This window comes from Ursus maritimus, unplaced genomic scaffold (genome assembly GCF_017311325.1).
Source record: "Ursus maritimus isolate PB19 unplaced genomic scaffold, ASM1731132v1 scaffold_17, whole genome shotgun sequence".
Classification (NCBI taxonomy): Eukaryota; Metazoa; Chordata; class Mammalia; order Carnivora; family Ursidae; genus Ursus; species Ursus maritimus.
In genome coordinates this window covers 13,958,873-13,977,413 of record NW_024424119.1, presented here as the reverse complement: position 1 = coordinate 13,977,413, position 18,541 = coordinate 13,958,873, and the positions used below count along the sequence as shown (strand labels likewise).

General features: G+C 47.0%; 3 protein-coding genes across 3 annotated transcripts; all 3 read right to left on the bottom strand.

Annotated features, from left to right (window-relative positions):
• Window positions 1-4,996: 4,996 nt before the first annotated feature.
• On the bottom strand, window positions 4,997-5,657 carry LOC103680386 (interferon alpha-1/2-like). Its single transcript, XM_008709918.2, has one exon. The coding sequence runs from the start codon at window positions 5,558-5,560 to the stop codon at window positions 4,997-4,999; it is 564 nt and encodes a 187-aa protein (XP_008708140.1). The 5' UTR covers window positions 5,561-5,657.
• Window positions 5,658-7,814: 2,157 nt separating this feature from the next.
• Window positions 7,815-8,423, bottom strand: LOC103680388 (interferon omega-1-like). Its single transcript, XM_008709921.2, has one exon. The coding sequence runs from the start codon at window positions 8,421-8,423 to the stop codon at window positions 7,815-7,817; it is 609 nt and encodes a 202-aa protein (XP_008708143.2).
• A 2,098-nt stretch (window positions 8,424-10,521) lies between these two features.
• On the bottom strand, window positions 10,522-10,959 carry LOC103680387 (interferon omega-1-like). The gene has a single exon (XM_008709919.2). The coding sequence runs from the start codon at window positions 10,957-10,959 to the stop codon at window positions 10,522-10,524; it is 438 nt and encodes a 145-aa protein (XP_008708141.2).
• Window positions 10,960-18,541: the final 7,582 nt, after the last annotated feature.

Here is an 18,541-nt window from a genome sequence, read left to right as displayed (position 1 = left end):
GGCTAGGAGAAGTCCACTATTCTCTCAGAGATCTCGATGAAGAACATAAGAAAATAGTCACCATCTCTTAAACCCTCACTCAGTGGAAGATACTAGAGACTTTTAAAGGTGCTACTTTGTTATTACAGCAGCTCTAGCAATATTCCCACCCGACTTTGCATTTGGGGAAACTGAGTTTCAGAGAGCCCAAGTGAGTTTCTCAGGATCAAACAACTAGATCGTAGCAGAATCCAGATGCAGTGCATCATCCTATAGCTCATGTGGTAAATTACTCCCTAACGTTCATCCTGGGAAATTCTGCAACTTCTCTTCTTGCACACTTTCTGGAGATCACTCTTCCCTGATTGTGCCCCACCTGCACTGGCTGCCCCATCTCTGTGCCCTTTGCAGGCTCCCCTTCTCTTTCTCAGCCTTAAAAGTTAACGGTTCTCTAAAGCTTTAGGACATCTTTCACTCCACACACAACTCAGACGGAAGGACTTTCAGTACCGTGCCTCAATTTCCAAATATACAACAAACAATTGTGATTTAATGACTCCAGGACATGAATTGTTGGAGATTCTAGATTCACCTATGCATCTACCAGTGGGAAGTCTGCTTTCCCCTCTTCTTGGCATCCCTCCTTCAAGCTCCTGGTGACAGAATCCTTTGTCCTCTACCTCTCATTCGACCATGAAACATAATTGGTATTCATCAAGCATGATGGCTGTTCTTATATCTCTTTCTCTTCTAAATTGAAAGATCCCAAAGAATAGACTTTCAAATTCCTTTTTTCACCTCCATATTCTCAGAACTACAACTCCCTAACTTAGAAATATGCAGTTTTGAAATATAACTGACTGCTAAAACTGAGTAAGTTGAATTCACCATGGATTCTTCACTATGGGTTGCACAGTCAAGCTATTACTTTTTTTAAGAATAAAGAAATCCAAAATGTCTTCCTCAAAAGAATTTCATAAAATAATGAAGAAAATAACTTGATAAAAGTAAAAGGTGGAGAGGTTCCTGGGTGGCTCAGCCTGTTAAGTGTCTGCCTTCTGCTCAGTTCACGAATCCAGGGTCTGGGATCCAACCTCAGGTCCGGCAGCCTGCTCAGCAAGGAGATTGATTTTCCCTCTGCCTCTACAGCTCACTCTGCTTGTGCTCTCATACTCTCTCTATCAAATAAATAAAACCTTAAATTTAAATTAAATTAAATCAAATTAAAAGGTGGACAGGGACGCCTGGTGGCTCAGTCTATTAAACCTATGACTTCAGCTCAGGTCATGATTCCAGGGTCCTGTGGTGGAGCCCCCCGTTGGGCTCCCTGCTCAAGGGGGAACCAGCCTCTCCCTCTGCCTACTGCTCCCCCTACTTGTTCTCTCTTTCTCTCTGTGTCAAATAAATAAAATCCTTAAAAAAATAAATAAAAAATTTAAAAAAAGATGGACATAGTTATCTGAACATATTATCAAGTGGTCATAATATTATATGAACAAAATTATTTTATTTTTTAAACTATCTTAGCTCTGCTAGATAGTGTGGCACAGATAAAGGCAAAGAATGCATGTATGAATACATTGACCCCCCCCCCCAGCATAGTAATCATAGTTAATTTGAATTCCTGGTCTGATAATTCCAAAATCTCTAGTATCTCTGAGTCTAGTTCTGACATATGCTCAATCTCTTCAAACTGGTTCTCACCTTTCTGTTTGACATGGAAGCTCTTGTGCACAGATGAACAGGATACACTGGGTAAAAGGAAGTGCAGAAAATTGGGCTTTAGGGTGAGGTTTTGTGTTTCTCTTGCTAGCACATGGCTGAGCTTACTGTGTGTGGTAGCCACAGCTGTCAGAGCCTAAATTCCTCCGGTGTCCCTGCTTTTGTCTGTCCTAAAGACTTCTTCAGTGACTTCTGACACGTGCTGTCCTTTTCAGTGGTGATGCCACCACTCCATGGGAATCCTGTTGATGTGCTGCTCGGTCTGGGGGAGAGAATGCTCTCTAAAGCTAGGATTCTGTGTCAGGCTTTATGTGAGCCTGCGCTCCTGGCTGTGACCTGCACAGGTGGCCTTGCTCAGCGTTTGCACCACTCTGCTCGGGAAGACAGGAGACTTAGAGCGGCGTGGAGTCCGGATTTCCCTTGCCCCAGGTGAATTGGGCAAGGACAGGTTCCCTGCGGGCAGGCCTCTTACTGAGGAGAAGAGGAAACTCAAGAGGATTTTAGAATGATGCCTTTCCCCTCCCTCTGCTGGAAAAGCCAGCAGATTTTCTCTGATCTTCACAGGGGGAACCTAGTGGGGATTCTGAAGGTAAAACTCACACACCTGTGGGCTCCACTAACTACGGAGCCCTGGAGTTTGTACCTTTCCAGTGGAAGCACACAGAGCCTCAAGCAATGCTTCAGTGCCGGCTTGTGTTCCTACCAATACCTGTGGGATTGTCTGCATGCTCCTTTTTCTCCAGTTACCAGCGCTGAGGCTGGCCCTGGGACCTCAGCTGTGAATGGATCTGAGAAGAGTTGTTGTTTTCAATCGTCTTACATTTTGTGGTTGCTGTTGTTGCTGTTGCTGTGACGTCAGGAATACAGTTTCCAACTGGTTCCGTGTCAAACAAGAATCCAGAGGGTCCTGCAATATATGAACACAGAACAACTTCATTATAGCTCTCTCCTATGGAGGATGCCCTTAGAGATACTCATGTTCACAGACACATTTTAACCACAGTTTTGAATAATTCAACTCAATGCGTTCTATGACTGAAGCAGAAAGAAGAGTCCTTAGAAAGAAGGAACACAGGGGCATGTGACTTAGTGTTGTAGGTCAAGAATAGCATTCTAGGTCCTATTCCTGCTTTCCACCTTTTTTAAAATTTTCCTTTCCTTATTTCTTCATTTGAGTATAAAGAGATGGGTCTCCTGATTTTGACTCGGACACCTTCCCAGGCAGTCACTATATTTCTTCTCTCTCAGATGGAGATGGATTCTCTGGAAGCACCTGTTCAAGGCCAGAGTAGGGCCCTCAATCCCCGGGGGAGACCCCCCTCCCCCATCGCAGGCACCACACAGGTGTCCAGGATTCCAGCTGCCCCTGGAGCCCCGGGGGGAGTTTGTCCAGCAGGGTCGTGTTGAGGCAGCACACGGTGCCTGGTGAGGAAGAGGGTGAAGGTCTGCTGGAGCATCTGGTGGAGGACAGAGGTGTCCTGGGCCCTCCTGGACCTGCTGGCCACCCACCATGTCCCAGAGGAGATGTCCCTCAGTCAGGAGAAGGGACAGATCCTCCTCCTCCAGGTCAGAAGCAGCAGGTCCTCCTGTGGAGCCTCCCGGGGCTGGGAGGCAGGTCACGGCCCAGAGCTGAGAGGCCACCACAGGGGACCAGCAGGAGCACCGCAGATGGCCTGGGCGCTGCACCTGAGGGCTTCTGGTGGCCTGGGCACCGTGACCCCCAGCTCCTCTCCAATTCTTTCTATTCATGACTCTTAAATAGAACAGGGTACTTTTCATTTGCAGAATGTTCCTGTACGCTCTTTACGCCTTTTAACTTTTGTTTGCTTCTCTTTAAGTATGTGTTACATTGATTAGCAGAGATCAGACTACATCACCCATTGCAATTATTTTTTCATTTTTTCATCCAAGTTTAATTTGCCCAAAGAAGGTAAATCTCTCCAAACTATATTCTATCTATAGTCACTAGCTTCTCTTCTGTTCCTTGCCCTTTTTTCCCCCCCAGTATAGTTTCTGGTGAGTAATTCAGTCAAACCAGCTCGCACCTGGGTCACATGCCCTCTCCTTCCAGCCTCATGGGCACTTTCCATTCACCTTTTGCAATGATGCAATTCCTTGAAGCCTTTCTCAGTTTTGAAATAGACTCTTAACCAATATTCGCTCTTACCCTACAGCCTTAGGGCCATTCCACCTTTGTTTCCAGTGTGGCTCTTTTCTCCCTTAACCAGTGGAGGTTTGAGGCATCGGTTTTAAGTCCTTCTCTCATTCTACAGTATCTTCCCACGCGACCACTTCCCTTCCTGGGCTTTAGGTGAGTGGAATGGCTTGCAAATGGCAGACTCAGAGATGCATTTTGTAAAGAATATTCGCACTTGGATGTTTACCAGTCTAATGTGGAAGGTAACTCGTACTTTTGATTCTATTCCCTGACCTGTCTGCTTCCTTTTCTGCTTTCAGAATTCCCATATTCTTTTTTTCTCCTTCTACCCTTTAGGATAACTGATATTAATTCACTATGGTTATTGCTTGGAGGTTGGTTTTTCTACAAAACTCAAAGACACAGATAGGGGATTAGATTTGTTATCTCTGCCTTTACCCTGACAACAACATACAAACTGACGTTAAGGAAGTCTATGGTGTTACTTCTAATGAGAATCATGAAATAATGAGTAAGGGAGTTGTACAATCCATTCTTTCATCAGGTCGTCATCAGACTTGTTTCCCCCCTTTTTTTTAAAGTTGTTATTTATTTATTTATTTATTTATTTATTTATTTATTTATTTGAGAGGGGGAGAGAGAGAGAGAGCAAGCAAGAACACCAGAGCAGGGGGAGGGAGAAGCAGGAGCCTGATGCAGGGCTGATCCGAGGGTGCAGAAGGCAGCCACCTAACCAACTGAGCCACCCAGGCGCCCCTCCTCCTTCAGTAAGAAACAAATACAAGAATTTTTCTATAGAAACATTTAATGTACAAAAAAATAAAAAATTTAATAAATGTAAAGCATGTATATTTGTATTGTCACAAAGTGAAGATACACCTACTATTATACAAAGAAAAATAATTTAAACCTTATAAATAGTGAAATAAATAAATAGGTAGATCAGCATGGTCATCTGAAAGCGACAGGTGTTTGTAGAGTTGACTTGATGTTGCTTTATACTCCTGAGAATATGTGACAAATTGATTCTGTTCATGTCACCAGGACAGCAGAAATGACAGTCTTTGACATGGCAGGTAACTCGGGAAAGTGTGATATTATTAGCCAATGAAAATAATTTCCATGATGAAATGGGTCTCATTTCTTGCGCCTTAGTCCTTCTTGCAAGATTGTTGATGAAAACAAGGGTTTCATGATTTCTGCTCTGACAGTCTCCCAGGCACAAGGGCTGTATTGCTTCTCTTGCAGGTAGAGGGAGATTCTTTGGAAGTAGTTCCTCAGGATGGAGTCCACATTCATGCCGGGAGTCTCTCCCACTCGCGCCGCCTGCATGGGACAGGGTTCCAGGACGCTCAGCTGCTCAGAAAGTCCCGAGCAGAATTCCTCTAGGAGGGTCGTGTTCCAAGCAGCAGATGAGGGCTCTGTGCAGAAGACGTGGAAGATCTTCTGGTTCATCACATGCACGACCGAGAGGGCTTGAGCCTTCTGCAACTGCTTGCCATCAACCACCTCCTTGGGGAAGGCAAAGTCACGTGTGTACCCGTCACAAGAGCTAGCAGACATCCTCTTCATTTGTCCCAGGAGCGTCAAGGCCCTCCAGGCAAACAGGCCATGGTTCTGAGGCAGGTCACAGCCCAGAGAGCAGAGGGAGTTGCCGCTGAGCACCACCAGGGCCACCAAGAAGGAGAAGGGCAGGGCCATTGGGGATCCTGCAGAGGCTGCTGGCCTGGCTGGGGTGGGCAAGTCTGGGAACCGTGGCTCTAGGTTCTCTGAGCATCTTGCCTTGTGCGTGTGCCTTAAGTAGGGGACTTAGGAGTTTTCAATTTCTGAACGTTTCCCTTACTGTCCACTTCTCTTTTTGCTTTCCTTATGCACGTTCTACTGGTATGGAGCATTGTTACCCAACTCTATGTACATATTTTTCATGATTGCCCTTGCCTCCAGAGTCTCCTTTGATGTTTTTTAATTGAACCTTCCAGAAAAGTTAATAACAAGGATACAGTATGGATAAAGTTAGGAACTGTACTTATATCTGAGCTTTGCAGATACAAAAGAAAGTGTAAAATTTACTTTTTATTTTTAACTCAATGCAGGGTTAAGAATGACTAACAATTTTAAGCTAAAAGCCAAATTTTAGAGCTATTGGTGTTCAACTCTATGACTAAATTTGATGAGTGACCTATAATATACTTACTTATATAAATTGTAATTTATAAAGCACATATGCAAATTTACAATTTCTACAAAGACATAATAATTCGTTCAATGTATTTAAATATTTAAAACCATTCCAATTTCCTAACAGCATTTGAAAAATTAATTATTTAGTTGACATTTGTTTTTGGTGTACTGAATTTGAATGTTACCTCTGCTGAGAAAATCATTTTTTTTACCCTCTGCTTTTTAATTTATTTTTGTATGTATACATTTTTTAATAATAATTTTTTATTATGTTATGTTAGTCACCATACAGTACATCCTTAGCTTTTGATGTAGTGTTCCATGATCCATTGTTTGCGTATAACACCCTGTGCTCCATGTAACACGTGCCCTCCTTACTACCCATCACCGGCCTAGCCCAGTCCCCCACCCGCCTCCCCTCTGAAGCCCTCAGTTTGTTTCCCAGAGTCCATAGTCTCGCATGGTTCATTCCCCATTCTGTTTAAAAAAATAAAATAACTAAATCTTTCTTTAAAAACTATGTTTTTCCAAAAATATGTAAAAGCTAGGGAAAGTGTCTTATTACACTAATAGAGTCAGTTCTTTCCAGGTTAGAGGATTTTGTTTGTTTCTTTGTTTGTTTCTTTGTCCATATGCAGAGAACACAAGCCAGGTCTCTAGATGTGGTCACTGTCTTAGTCCATCTTGGGTAGGAGGGAACACTCTTCCTTTGCAAATAATTTGACAAGCCACAGAATAAAATAATCCTGCTTTCTATTCCCATTTTGCTACAGCCACTGTTACATCATTGTAACAGGGACATTCCCTCATATCCAAAAATAGTCACCAGGAGAAAAAGAGGAGAACAAGGCCTTTTCTAGGAGAGTTTTCAGAAAGCCTAGAAATTTCACACAACTCTTGGTTTCAGTTGGTGGCCTTGTACTTGGAAGTAAAACTGTCAGACAGAAACCACAAGAGAATCAATTTATTTTAAGATTTTGTTCATTTATTTGACAGACAGAGAGAGAATACAAGCAGGGAGAATGACAGAGACAGAAGCAGGCTCCCTGCTGAGAAGGACCCAGACCCCAGGCTCCATCCCAGGACCCTGGGATCATGACCTGAGCCAAAGAAGGACACTTAACTGGCTGGGCTATCCAGGTGCCTGAAGAGAATCAATTGTAAGTTCTTTTCTAGTCTACACTCTCTTCCCTTGTGACCACTTCCATTCCTGGGCTTTAATTTGATAGAATTGCTTCCAAATGGCAGACTCAAATATCCATGTTCTAAAGAATATTTGCATTCGGACATGTCTACTGGTCAACTGTAGGAGATATCTACTGCTTTGTTTTTATTCCTGACATGTTTGCTTCCGAAGTCGGCTGAGAGATTCCATTTTTTTCCCTTTTGTCCTTATCCCATTTAAAATAACTAATATTAATTAAATGGGATTATTGCTTGGAAATTGGTTTTTCTACAAAACTCAGTGATACAGACAAAGGAGCAGATTTGTTATGTCCCCCTCTCTCCTGACCACAACATGTACACTGGCTTGGAGAAAGTCTATCTTTTACTTAAAGTGTGAACAATGTAATAATGAGTAAGTGAGTTGTACAATCCATTTCTCATCAGATGATAATCAGACTTGATTCCTCTTCTACTGAGAAACAGATACAAGAAGTTTTCTATAGAAAAATTGAATGAACAAAAAATAAAAAATGGTATAGATATAAAGCATACTTTTTTTTCTGTTAACCACAAAGTGTTTTGGGGGCTCAGCAAACAATGTCACTGATTAGGGAGAGTCCTGGGTATCACTTTCTCCTTTCCTTGAGGGGTGTGAAAGGAGGAAAAGATGCCTCTCCATTTCCGCTCTGACCACCTCCCAGGCACAGCGACTGTATTTCTTTTCCTGGAGGTAGAGACAGGGGCTTCTGAAATCCTTCCGGACAACAGTCCCCAAATGCAGACAGGCCAGGGTGTCCTCTTCCCTGGGCTCCCGGTGTTCCAGGCAGCCGTGAAGGCTGGAGAGGAGGTTATCCAGGGCGGCGTGGCTCCAAGCAGCCTGGCTGTGCTCTGTGCTGAAGAGGCCGAAGATCTGCTGGAGCATCTGGCGGTGGAACCAGGTGCTTTGTGTCTTCTGGGTTTGGGTGACGGTCCCTCTTTCCCAAGGAACTCTGAAGTAGGTTCTGTCCTTCAGGCACGTGGGAGAGGAGACACTTTTCAGCTGTGTCATGAGTACGAGGATGCCCGTGCACTCTGGGTTATGGATCGAGGCAGGTGTCCAGCAAGGGAGCGGGCAGGGACGCAGGGGAGCAGGGCTACTGCCACTAGCCAAGAGAGGTGGGCCATGGAGGAGTTCGGCGATTCTCCAGGCGGCCGCAAGGGGACGCGCGGGTGTCATTTTCGGCAGCTGTTTGTGGCCCAAGACTGACGTAAGCGGCCTCGGAAGCCATTTGGGTGCTGCTTTAAGGACCCACGCGGGGGGGGGCCTGGGTGGCTCAGTGGGTTAAAGCGTCTGCCTGCGGCTTGGGCCATGATTCACAGTCTAAGCCTAAGATCGAATCCCCAGTAGGGATTCTGGAGCCGGCTAAGCCTTTGCCCCTCCCGTTTCCCCTCTCCCTGCGCGCTTTAGCTTTCGCTTTAGCTCGCGCAACCTCCAACAAAGCACGCTGCACTTTCAGCTGGGACGTTTGCAGACCGGAGCCCCTTCAGCAATGGCCCAGACGGGTGAGACACCACGGGGCGAAGCCACTTCGACACGGGGGACGGTGGCGAAGCCGCGGTGGCGTTCGGAGAACACGATGGCGGGACGATGACGTTAGGAATGGGAGCCAGGGCCCTTGGGTTGACTGGCGAGGGGAGGATGGGCGATGGGAGGATACGATTCCACCCAGCCAGTCCCGCGCCGCCGGTGGCTGCGTCGGCAAGGGAAAGAAGTCATGCACTCGCGCTCTGCAGACTTCTAGACCGATTAGCCATGGGAGAGCGGAGCAGCCACTGGCACAGGCTTCCCCCAGCAGGGCCGGGGGGCAATGGGATGATGGCAGGAGGGGAGGGGGGGAGGATGGCAAAAATGGCAATGAGTTGATGGCACTCAGGGGAGAGGGGATGATGGGGGATGATGGGGCCTCAATGAGGACAGATGGACGATGGTGGTACTGGGCTTTAGGGCGAAGGAATGGTTGGGCCATGGGTGGAGAGGAATGCCTTGAGGGCAGCGGGAACGCATTCCACCCAGCCAGTTATGTGCTGCCATCCTCTGCTTGGCGGTGAGAGGAGATCGTGCGCACAGCTATAGGGCGCTCTGCAGACTTCTAAATCGATTTGCCGCAGGACAGGGGTTCAGCCAGTGCACAGGCTTATTTGATGGGAAGGTGGGGGGGGGGCCGCAGATGGGCTATGGGAGGATAGCACTTGCGGAGAGTGCAGCAGGGACACATTGCCCAGAGCCAGTCCTGCACTGCCACCATCTGACTAGGCGCCAGGAGGGAGTCCTGTGCCCAGGATGCACTCTGGGATTTCTGCAGGGATTTGCGGTGGGACAAGGGATCAGCCACTGGTACCAGAGGCCTTGGGGGGACGGTTGGGCAGTGGGTCTAGGCGGCGATGGGAGGATAGGACGCCCCTGGAGCACAGCAGGACGCATTCCAGGCAGCCAGTCCCACACCGCCACCCTCTGCCTTGGGGCTGCAAGGAAGTCCTGTGCGCACAATGCACCCTGCGACTTCTACACTGATTTGCGATGGGACAGACGTTCAGCCACTGGCACAGGCTTTCCCGAGTGGACGATGGGGTGCCGGGACACTGGGGCGATGGGACGATGGGGCGATGCGAGGATGGGAAGCGCCTGTATTGCCTTGGGGACTCAGTACACGCAGCCAGTTGCGGGCCGCCATCCTCCTGTTGGCGCTGGAAGGGAATCCTGCGCAAACCTTTAATGCGCTCCGCAGACTTCTGATCCGATTTGCGGTGGGACAGAGGTTCAGCCACTGGCACAGGCTTTCCTGAGGGGACGATGGGGTGTGGGACATTGCAGCGATGGGACGATGGGCGATGTGAGGATAGGACGTGCCTGGGGCGCCATGGGCTCGCATCAGGCAGCCAGTCGCCATCCCGAAGAGTCATCTGAGCAGGAACTCCTGCGTTGTACTGCTGCAGCTCTGAGTCCATGAGTCCCAGCAACTGCCATGCACTTACCTGACCAATGTCTTCAACGCTACACTCTCCTCCAGACCTTTGTCCATAAAAAGTGAGACTTTTGGCTCTGGAAACAGCAAATATGCCCCCAAACAGAAACAGAGTAAAACAATGGTGTCATTAAATCGTTTATTTAAGAAAGGAGTTCATGCTGTTCTGTCTAAACGTATTTTTGTGAATTCGTGAAGTGCACTCCATTTTTTAAAAAACTTCATGATTTTGGTTTCAGATCTTTTCAGCTGGTGCCACAATAGGGGATGAGTTGAGATTGTTTTGGGGGGCTCAGCACAGAATGTCACTGATTAGGGAGAGTCCTGGGTATCACTTTCTCCTTTCCTCGAGGGGTGCGAAAGGAAAAGATGCCTCTCCATTTCCGCTCTGACCACCTCCCAGGCACAGCGGCTGTATTTCTTTTCCTCGAGGTAGAGATGGGTGCTTCGGAAATCCTTCCGGACAACAGTCCCCAAATGCAGACAGGCCAGGGTGTCCTCTTCCCTGGGCTCCCGGTGTTCCAGGCAGCCGTGAAGGCTGGAGAGGAGGTTATCCAGGGCGGCGTGGCTCCAAGCAGCCTGGCTGTGCTCTGTGCTGAAGAGGCCGAAGATCTGCTGGAGCATCTGGCGGTGGAACCAGGTGCTTTGTGTCTTCTGGGTTTGGGTGACGGTCCCTCTTTCCCAAGGAACTCTGAAGTAGGTTCTGTCCTTCAGGCACGTGGGAGAGGAGACACTTTTCAGCTGTGTCATGAGTACGAGGATGTCCGTGCACTCTGGCTACAGAACCAGGCCAGGGTCCAGCGAGGGAGCGGGCAGGGACGCAGGGGAGCAGGGCTACTGCCACTAGCTAAGAGAGGTGGGCCATGGAGGAGTTCGGCGATTCTCCAGACGGCTTCGAGAGGGTGCGCGGTGTCCTTTCCCGCAGCTGATGGTGACCCAAGGTTGACTTGCGCGGCCTCAGGCGCCAGCGCCCTGCAGCTTTGGTAGTGTGCAAAACTAGGCGTCTGTGCCGCCCTTTCCACTGAGTATGCCACTCTGTGGCTCTTGAGGCGAGGACATTTTCGGCCAGGAGGAAGTCCTGGACCTTGCGTTTTCTGAGCTCAGCCCTGAAACCTGGGCTCTGCTTTCGCGCAGAAACTGCAGGCAGACCATTGTCACCAAACAGGATTTGAGACTCAGAATGGGGGCACCTTCAGTGGCGTGTATAGCTTCAGGGCCATGTGTGCGCCCGATGACCGACACAGAGAGGGGGGCAGGGGACAGGGCGAGACGATGGGAGGACGGGTAGATGGGGCAATGGAACCATGGGGTGTAGGGAGGACAGTGTGACCTGACGACGAGACTGTTAGGCGATGGGGGCCACAGGATGACGGGTGAGGGGCTGATGGGTCAATGGGCGGATGGACCCTGAGATGATGGGTTGATGGGGTTTTGAAAAGTGGGATAACAGAACTATGCCACGTTAGGGCGAGGGCAAGAAGGCACATGGGTGATGGGACTATGGGGCGAAGAGGTGAAAGTGTGACGGGGACACTTGATGATGGGGTGACTGGTTGACAGATGGATGGGATGACTGGACGCTGAGATCATGAGACGGCAAGGGGGTGATTGGACGATGGGGCTTTGGGATGATGGGGCTTTGAGGGGACTGGGTGAGAATATGATGGGACAATGGGGCCATTAGGCAATGTGATGATGGGGCAAAGGGGTGATGATGGAGTGTTGAGGTGAAAGGACTAGGGCACAGGACGTTTTGGGACATTGGCCCCATACAAGGAGGCAAAGTTGGGGGGCAGGATGACAGGATGATGGGACAATGGGGTGACTGAGGGACAGGAAGATAGTACAATGGGATGATGGGGCAATGAGATGATACCAGGATGGGACGATGGGGCAATGGTGATTAGGGATGACAGGATGATGGCACAATAGGGCAATAGGGCAACAGGGTGACTGGGCAACGGGGCAACAGGGTGACGGAATAATGGGAGGATGGGACAATAGGGCAATGGGGTGATGGAGCGACTGGCCTAAGACACAGAGGTAATGGGACAATGGGAGATGGGGCACTGGGGCGATGAGGCGACGGGCTGATAGGAGATGGGGCGACAAGACAATGCGACCATAGGATGATGGGGCAATGGGGGAAGGATAAGGAGATGATTGGACTATGACATGCTGGGAGAATGGAGCATTACCACCATGGGAGGAAGGAGCAATCTGGCATTGGGATGATGGGACAATGCGACAATGGGTCAATGGGGCTATGGGAAGATGGGGTTGGGGTGATGGGACTAAGGAACAATGGGGCAAAGGGACAGAGGGGCAATGGATGATGGGAAGATGGCACAAATGGGTGACGGGATGATGAGACAATGGGATGGTGGGACAATGGGAAGATGGGATGGTGGGGAGAGGGAATGATGGGACCTCTGGGCGATGGGAAAACGGGACAATGGGGCAATGGGAGGATAGGGCACGCCTGGACCACAGGGGTGACGCATTCCACTGAGCCAGTTGGGCACCGCCATCATCTGCATCATCTCTGGAAGGAAGTCATGCACCCGCAAAGCACTTTCCTGACTTGTAAACCGATTTGCTGGCGGCACAGCGGGGCAGCCCAGGGAACAGGGTTGTAGCCTGCGAGGGAGGAGTACCAGCACCCGTACAGCATCGCAGTCCACTTGGTCAGCAGGAACTATCTCACAGGACCTATTAAATTAAAACGTCAAACAAAATATTAAACTATTTTCATATTAAAAATATTCCAACTCACACTATTTTAGGCCCCTTTTTCAATGGGATTGAAACTTGTTTTATTTACACCGAAATAATGATGGAATAACTTTACTTTCCCACATTTGATCAGAGCTAAGTCAAGCATGCATTCCAGATTTCTCCTTTACTTATTTGCAGCGGAGAGGACTGCAGGTTGGACAATTTTTTGCCACTCCATGGCAATCTAAAATATAATTTGTATTTAACTTCTGGTTGCTGAGCCATCTTTCCCATTCAAAATATTCAAATTAAAAATTCATACAAATACATACTAATTATAATAAGGTAAGGAAATACAAATCTTGCTTCATCTCAGAAAATAATTTTTAACTTCACTAGCTGCTAGATATTCACCCAGATATTATCAACATTTTTTTTCTTTTCAGCAGTCGACGTAATTACAATGGGCTGAGTCACTTTATCTGTGAAAATAATAAAATAGAAACCATTTGCATTTAACTCCCAAAGCCCAGGTTGCACACAAGCTACATCCACAGACAACTAATGGCAGGTCACTGGGGCAATGAGGGCTTGGGACGATAAGTGATGGGAAGATGGGAAGCTGGCATGATTGGGCGATGTGATGAAGGGACAACGGGACGATCAGACACAGGGGCGATGAGGCTATGGGAAGATGGGATGATGGGGAGATGGGGGCACGCGGTGACAGGTAATGGATGATGAGGCACCAGGATGACAGGAGCATGCGACATTGGAGTGACAGGGCAACAGGGAGTGGGTGATGGGGAGATTTGATGACAGGGCGACTGAAGGACGGGTCCATGGGGCAAAGGGACGACGAGATGATGGGAATTCGGGACAATGGGGCCTTGTGGGGACCGGCTGACAGGACGGGATGTGACTATGACATAATGGGGCGATGAGGCGACACCATAATGGGAGGATGGGGGCAACAGGGAGAAGGCATGGGGTGATAGGGCGAGGGGAGAATGAGAGATGAGACAAAGGGACAATGGATGATGGGACAACAGAGTGACAAGAGGACACATGGGGCTATGGGACAATGAGAGATGAGATGAGGGGACGATGGCCGACGGGATGATGTGGCGACAGGGTGATGAGAGATGGGACGGCAGGATTCGCCTGCACCACAATGAGGATGCATTGGACAGAGCCAGTCACCAGCCAGCCTCATGTGATTGTCGCTGGAAGGAAGTCATGTGTCCACACCACGCTCCCCTGACTTCTAGGCCTATTTGCCAGCGGGACAGCAGGCAGCCAGCGGAACAGGATTGCAGAGTGCAAAGGAAGAACCTGGAAACTCACTCAGCATCCCAGTCAACTTCATCCACATGATATATTTGACAGCAGATATTAAATGAAAATGTACAACATAAAACATCAAAACTTCTCATATTAAAAATATTCAAGCTCATAACATTCTAGTCAACTTTTGAAGTGGGATTGAAGCTATATCTTATTCACATCAAAACAACAATTGAGGGACAGCTGGGTGGCTCTGTTGGTTAAGCATCTACCTTCGGTTCAGGTCATGATCCCAGGAGTCTGCTTTGGGATCCCTGCTCAGCAGGAGCCTGCTTCTCCCTCTCCCTCTGTCGCTCCCCCTGCTGTGCGTGCTCTCTCTCTCTCTCTCTCTCTCTCTCTCTCACACACACACACACACACACAAATACATAAAATCTTTAAAAAATAACAATTGGGGGCGCCTGGGTGTCTCAGTCGTTAAGCATCTGCCTTCGGCCCAGGGCGTGATCCCAGAGTCCTGGGATCGAGCCCTACATCGGGCTCCTCCGCTGGGAGTCTGCTTCTTCCTCTCCCACTCCCCCTGCTTGTGTTCCCTCTCTCACTGGCTGTCTCACTCTCTGTCAAATAAATAAATAAAATCTTGAAAAAAAATAACAACAATTGAATATAACTTGACTTTTCTACCATTGATGGAAACAAACTCAATGATCTATTGAAGATTACTTCTTCCCTTCTTTTCAGTTGAAAGATCTGTATGTCTGACAATTTCTTGGGTCTCTGTGACAATGTTAAATAATTTTTATTTGACTTTTGGTTAAATAGTTCTGAACTATTTGGGAGGTTGGGTCTGTATGTGCGGAGAGGAGTGTGGCACCTAGCAGAGAATTTTGAGGAACACCAAATTTCTCCCAACATAAGAGGGAATATCACCAAAAGAAAGAGAGGAGGAAGAGCAGAAAAGCAGAAGATAGTGGGACACAGAAGCCAGATGGAGGTCAGACTTGAACACGGACGATGTATTCAGAAGGGCCAGATGTTTATGAAATGTCAGCCAAGGTGACTGATAGCAATCTCTGACCTCAGTAAGGTGTAGTTTCTTGGAAACCTTGGCTGAGCAGTTTCAGGAGATCAGAGAGGCTGGAGCCACATTCCAGTGAGTGCAGGAAGATCCAAAGGTGAAATAGGAACAGACATGACAGGGAACTTCAAAAAGTTTGGGTATGGACAGAATGACAGAAGCAAGATAAAGCCTACAGGTGCTTGTAGGGCTGAGGATGAAGAAATCGAAAATTCAGCACATTTGATGTTCACTTCTTTTGAAGGGAATACAAAAATGTGATCCAGAGAGGAGAGAAGGTCAGTCCTAAGCATCTTACCAGAACCTTCTGTACTTTGCATCAAGGGAATCTCTCCCCAAAGCTAAGCCTTCCGGAATTGTCCCTCTGGTGTCACAGAGGTTTTGCACCTGGGGCAGTGCACCAGAGCCCTGGGATGAGGAAGAGTTTCACAGAGTGATGGCAGGTGTACATGTGAGTACGGAAGTCGGAATGCAGATGGGCCAAACTTCCATTTCTCAGGCAGATCAGCTTTATGCAAGCACGTTCACCAGCATTGAGGATGTTAAAAATCGGCAAAATTTAAAAAATTTAAAAAATTTAAAATTTAAAAATTTAAAAATTTAAAAAATTTAAAAAATTTAAAAAATGCAAAATTTAAATTAACTTTGAACACTTTTTTAAAATTTTGAAACGGACCATCTTCTGAATATTTAAAATATACAACAGTGTGGCATGGGGAAAAGAGAACTTTCCCAGTCATGTCAATAAAGGCTTTTGCATAACCGGGGGCTAGGAGTTCACATTCACTCCAGGAATTAGTAAAATCAGACAGCAAATTAGGAGATATTCTTTCTTTGATACCTAACACGGTCACATATTGAGTAAGTCTTTATATGCATAAACATGTATCATAATTGTAAACATAGAGAAATATATTGTACTAAAAAATAGATCTTTAGATCAGCATGTGACAAAGTATAAAATCAAAAAATATTTAAACTTTTAATGAATCTGGATTCACCAGTAAATCCTTTCTTTCCTTATCAGCTTCTGTCTGACTGACCCGACACACCCACTTTGGCATTAAAGCACATGTGGATTTTCTAAGAAACCATGCAAAATAGCCTAGTGCTTTGAGAATATTTTTCCATGGGCAGATTACACGGAAAAGAAATCACATCCTCCTTCTGCCCTTTCAAGGATAATAGGAAAATAAATAAAATAATTTTGGCCCTGGAATCGAGTAAGTTTTTCTTCTTCATTAACAAGTTGACAGGAAAACTCAGGAGTTAAGGAAAAGGGTTTTGACCCTGGAGATACTGAAAGTCATTGACGGTCACTGGTACGTGAAATCCAGCAAGTGGCTAATTTCACTGCCCTCCTTCTTACTGGTTGGTGAATAAAGGAATGGTTGATGCAAATATTTAGAGCGGGCCGTGATTAGGGAACAACTGGTATGGTCTCCAACATTTTTTCAAAACCTGAAGTATAAAAATTATTTTTTAAAATATTTTATTTATTTATTTGACAGAGAGAGAGACAGCCAGCGAGAGAGGGAACACAAGCAGGGGGAGTGGGAGAGGAAGAAGCAGGCTCATAGCGGAGGAGCCTGATGTGGGGCTCGATTCCAGAATGCTGGGGTCACGCCCTGAGCCAAAGGCAGACGCTTAACGACTGAGCCACCCAGGCGCCCCTAAAAATTATTTTTAAATTGTATTTGAGACGATCTGCTGGGGGTGGGGAGCCAAATAGCAGTGTCTTCTTTCTGGCAGCCATCTCCTACTTCTTGCTGTTTCCTTTCTCATTATTCCTATTCTCATTATTACTCAAGCCTTTCAGACGGGGCCATCCTTCCCCTTCTTTCTCGGATTCGGCATCCACATTTTTCGCTATGCACACAGATATCAGGTCTTTTTTGAACAAAAGTTAAATAGTTATACATGACTGCTTCCTCTCTGTCATGTATGATTTGAACTGGAAATACATAAGCACGATCTCAACTAGTATGTCAGAAGTGCTAAGCGAATGATGCCCCCAGTCTTAGTGCAGCCTCCTGTAACAAATTAGCAAAGACTGAGTCTTGTCAGCAACAAAAATGGATTTGTCAGGGGGCGCCTGGGTGGCACAGCGGTTAAGCGTCTGCCTTGGGCTCAGGGCGTGATCCCGGCGTTCTGGGATTGAGCCCCACATCAGGCTCTTCCACTATGAGCCTGCTTCTTCCTCTCCCACTCCCCCTGCTTGTGTTCCCTCTCTCGCTGGCTGTCTCTATCTCTGTCGAATGAATAAATAAAATCTTTTAAAAAAATGGATTTGTGGGCTGGCTGTCTCTATCTCTGTCGAATGAATAAATAAAATCTTTTAAAAAAATGGATTTGTCAGGATCCTGGAGGCTGGAAGTTTAAGATCAGGGTGTCAGCATGGCTCAGTTCCGGTGAGAGGCCTCTTCTGGGGTGCAGATGGCCAACTCCTCTTTGTATCCTCACCTGGTAGGGGACAGACAGAGGAAGCAAACTCTTGTGACTCATAAAGGCATTGATCCCATTCACGAGACCTCCCCCCTACACCCTCGCCTAATCCCAATTATCGCCCAAATACTCCACCTCCTCCTACCATTACACGGAGGGGTAGGGTTTCAACATGAACTTGGGGTACACACATTCAGTCCAGAACACCCTGATAAGAAGATCCCCAAATATGGTGGGTATGACAAAGTTTTATTAGAATAGTTTTAGTTTCCACATTCACTTGGGATGAAGAACACGTTTTTTGACGCTTGCTTCGTTTTCGATGGTACCTTAATCCTAATTGTTGACTCGTTAAATGTTACGGTGCTACTCTCTGATGACGATCCTGAAGGAGCTACCAAATTGCACAGAGTTTATCGAAGTCTTTATCAAAAATGATGCCGAGGCTGCTGCTGCTGGTGATGATAACAACTACAAATACTTTGCCCTGTAAGGGACCCATTCAATCCTTTCAACATAGTTGCTAATACTATTATGTCCAAAAGCACCTCCTATGAGTTTAGATAAAATAAAACAATCTAATAAGTCAATGGCAAATCCAGGTTTAAACACCTGCTATCTCTGATTCCAAACTCCACCTCCTCATCCACAGCATTAGACGCCTGTGCAAACTGCATGTAGTGAACTACACTTACTTTCTGGAAAGTCTAGACTTCTTACACATCGTGTTCCTTTATTGTCTCCTCCCTCACTGATTACAAATTCTCTGTGTTGTCATTAATTTGGCTTCCACCTCCAAATATG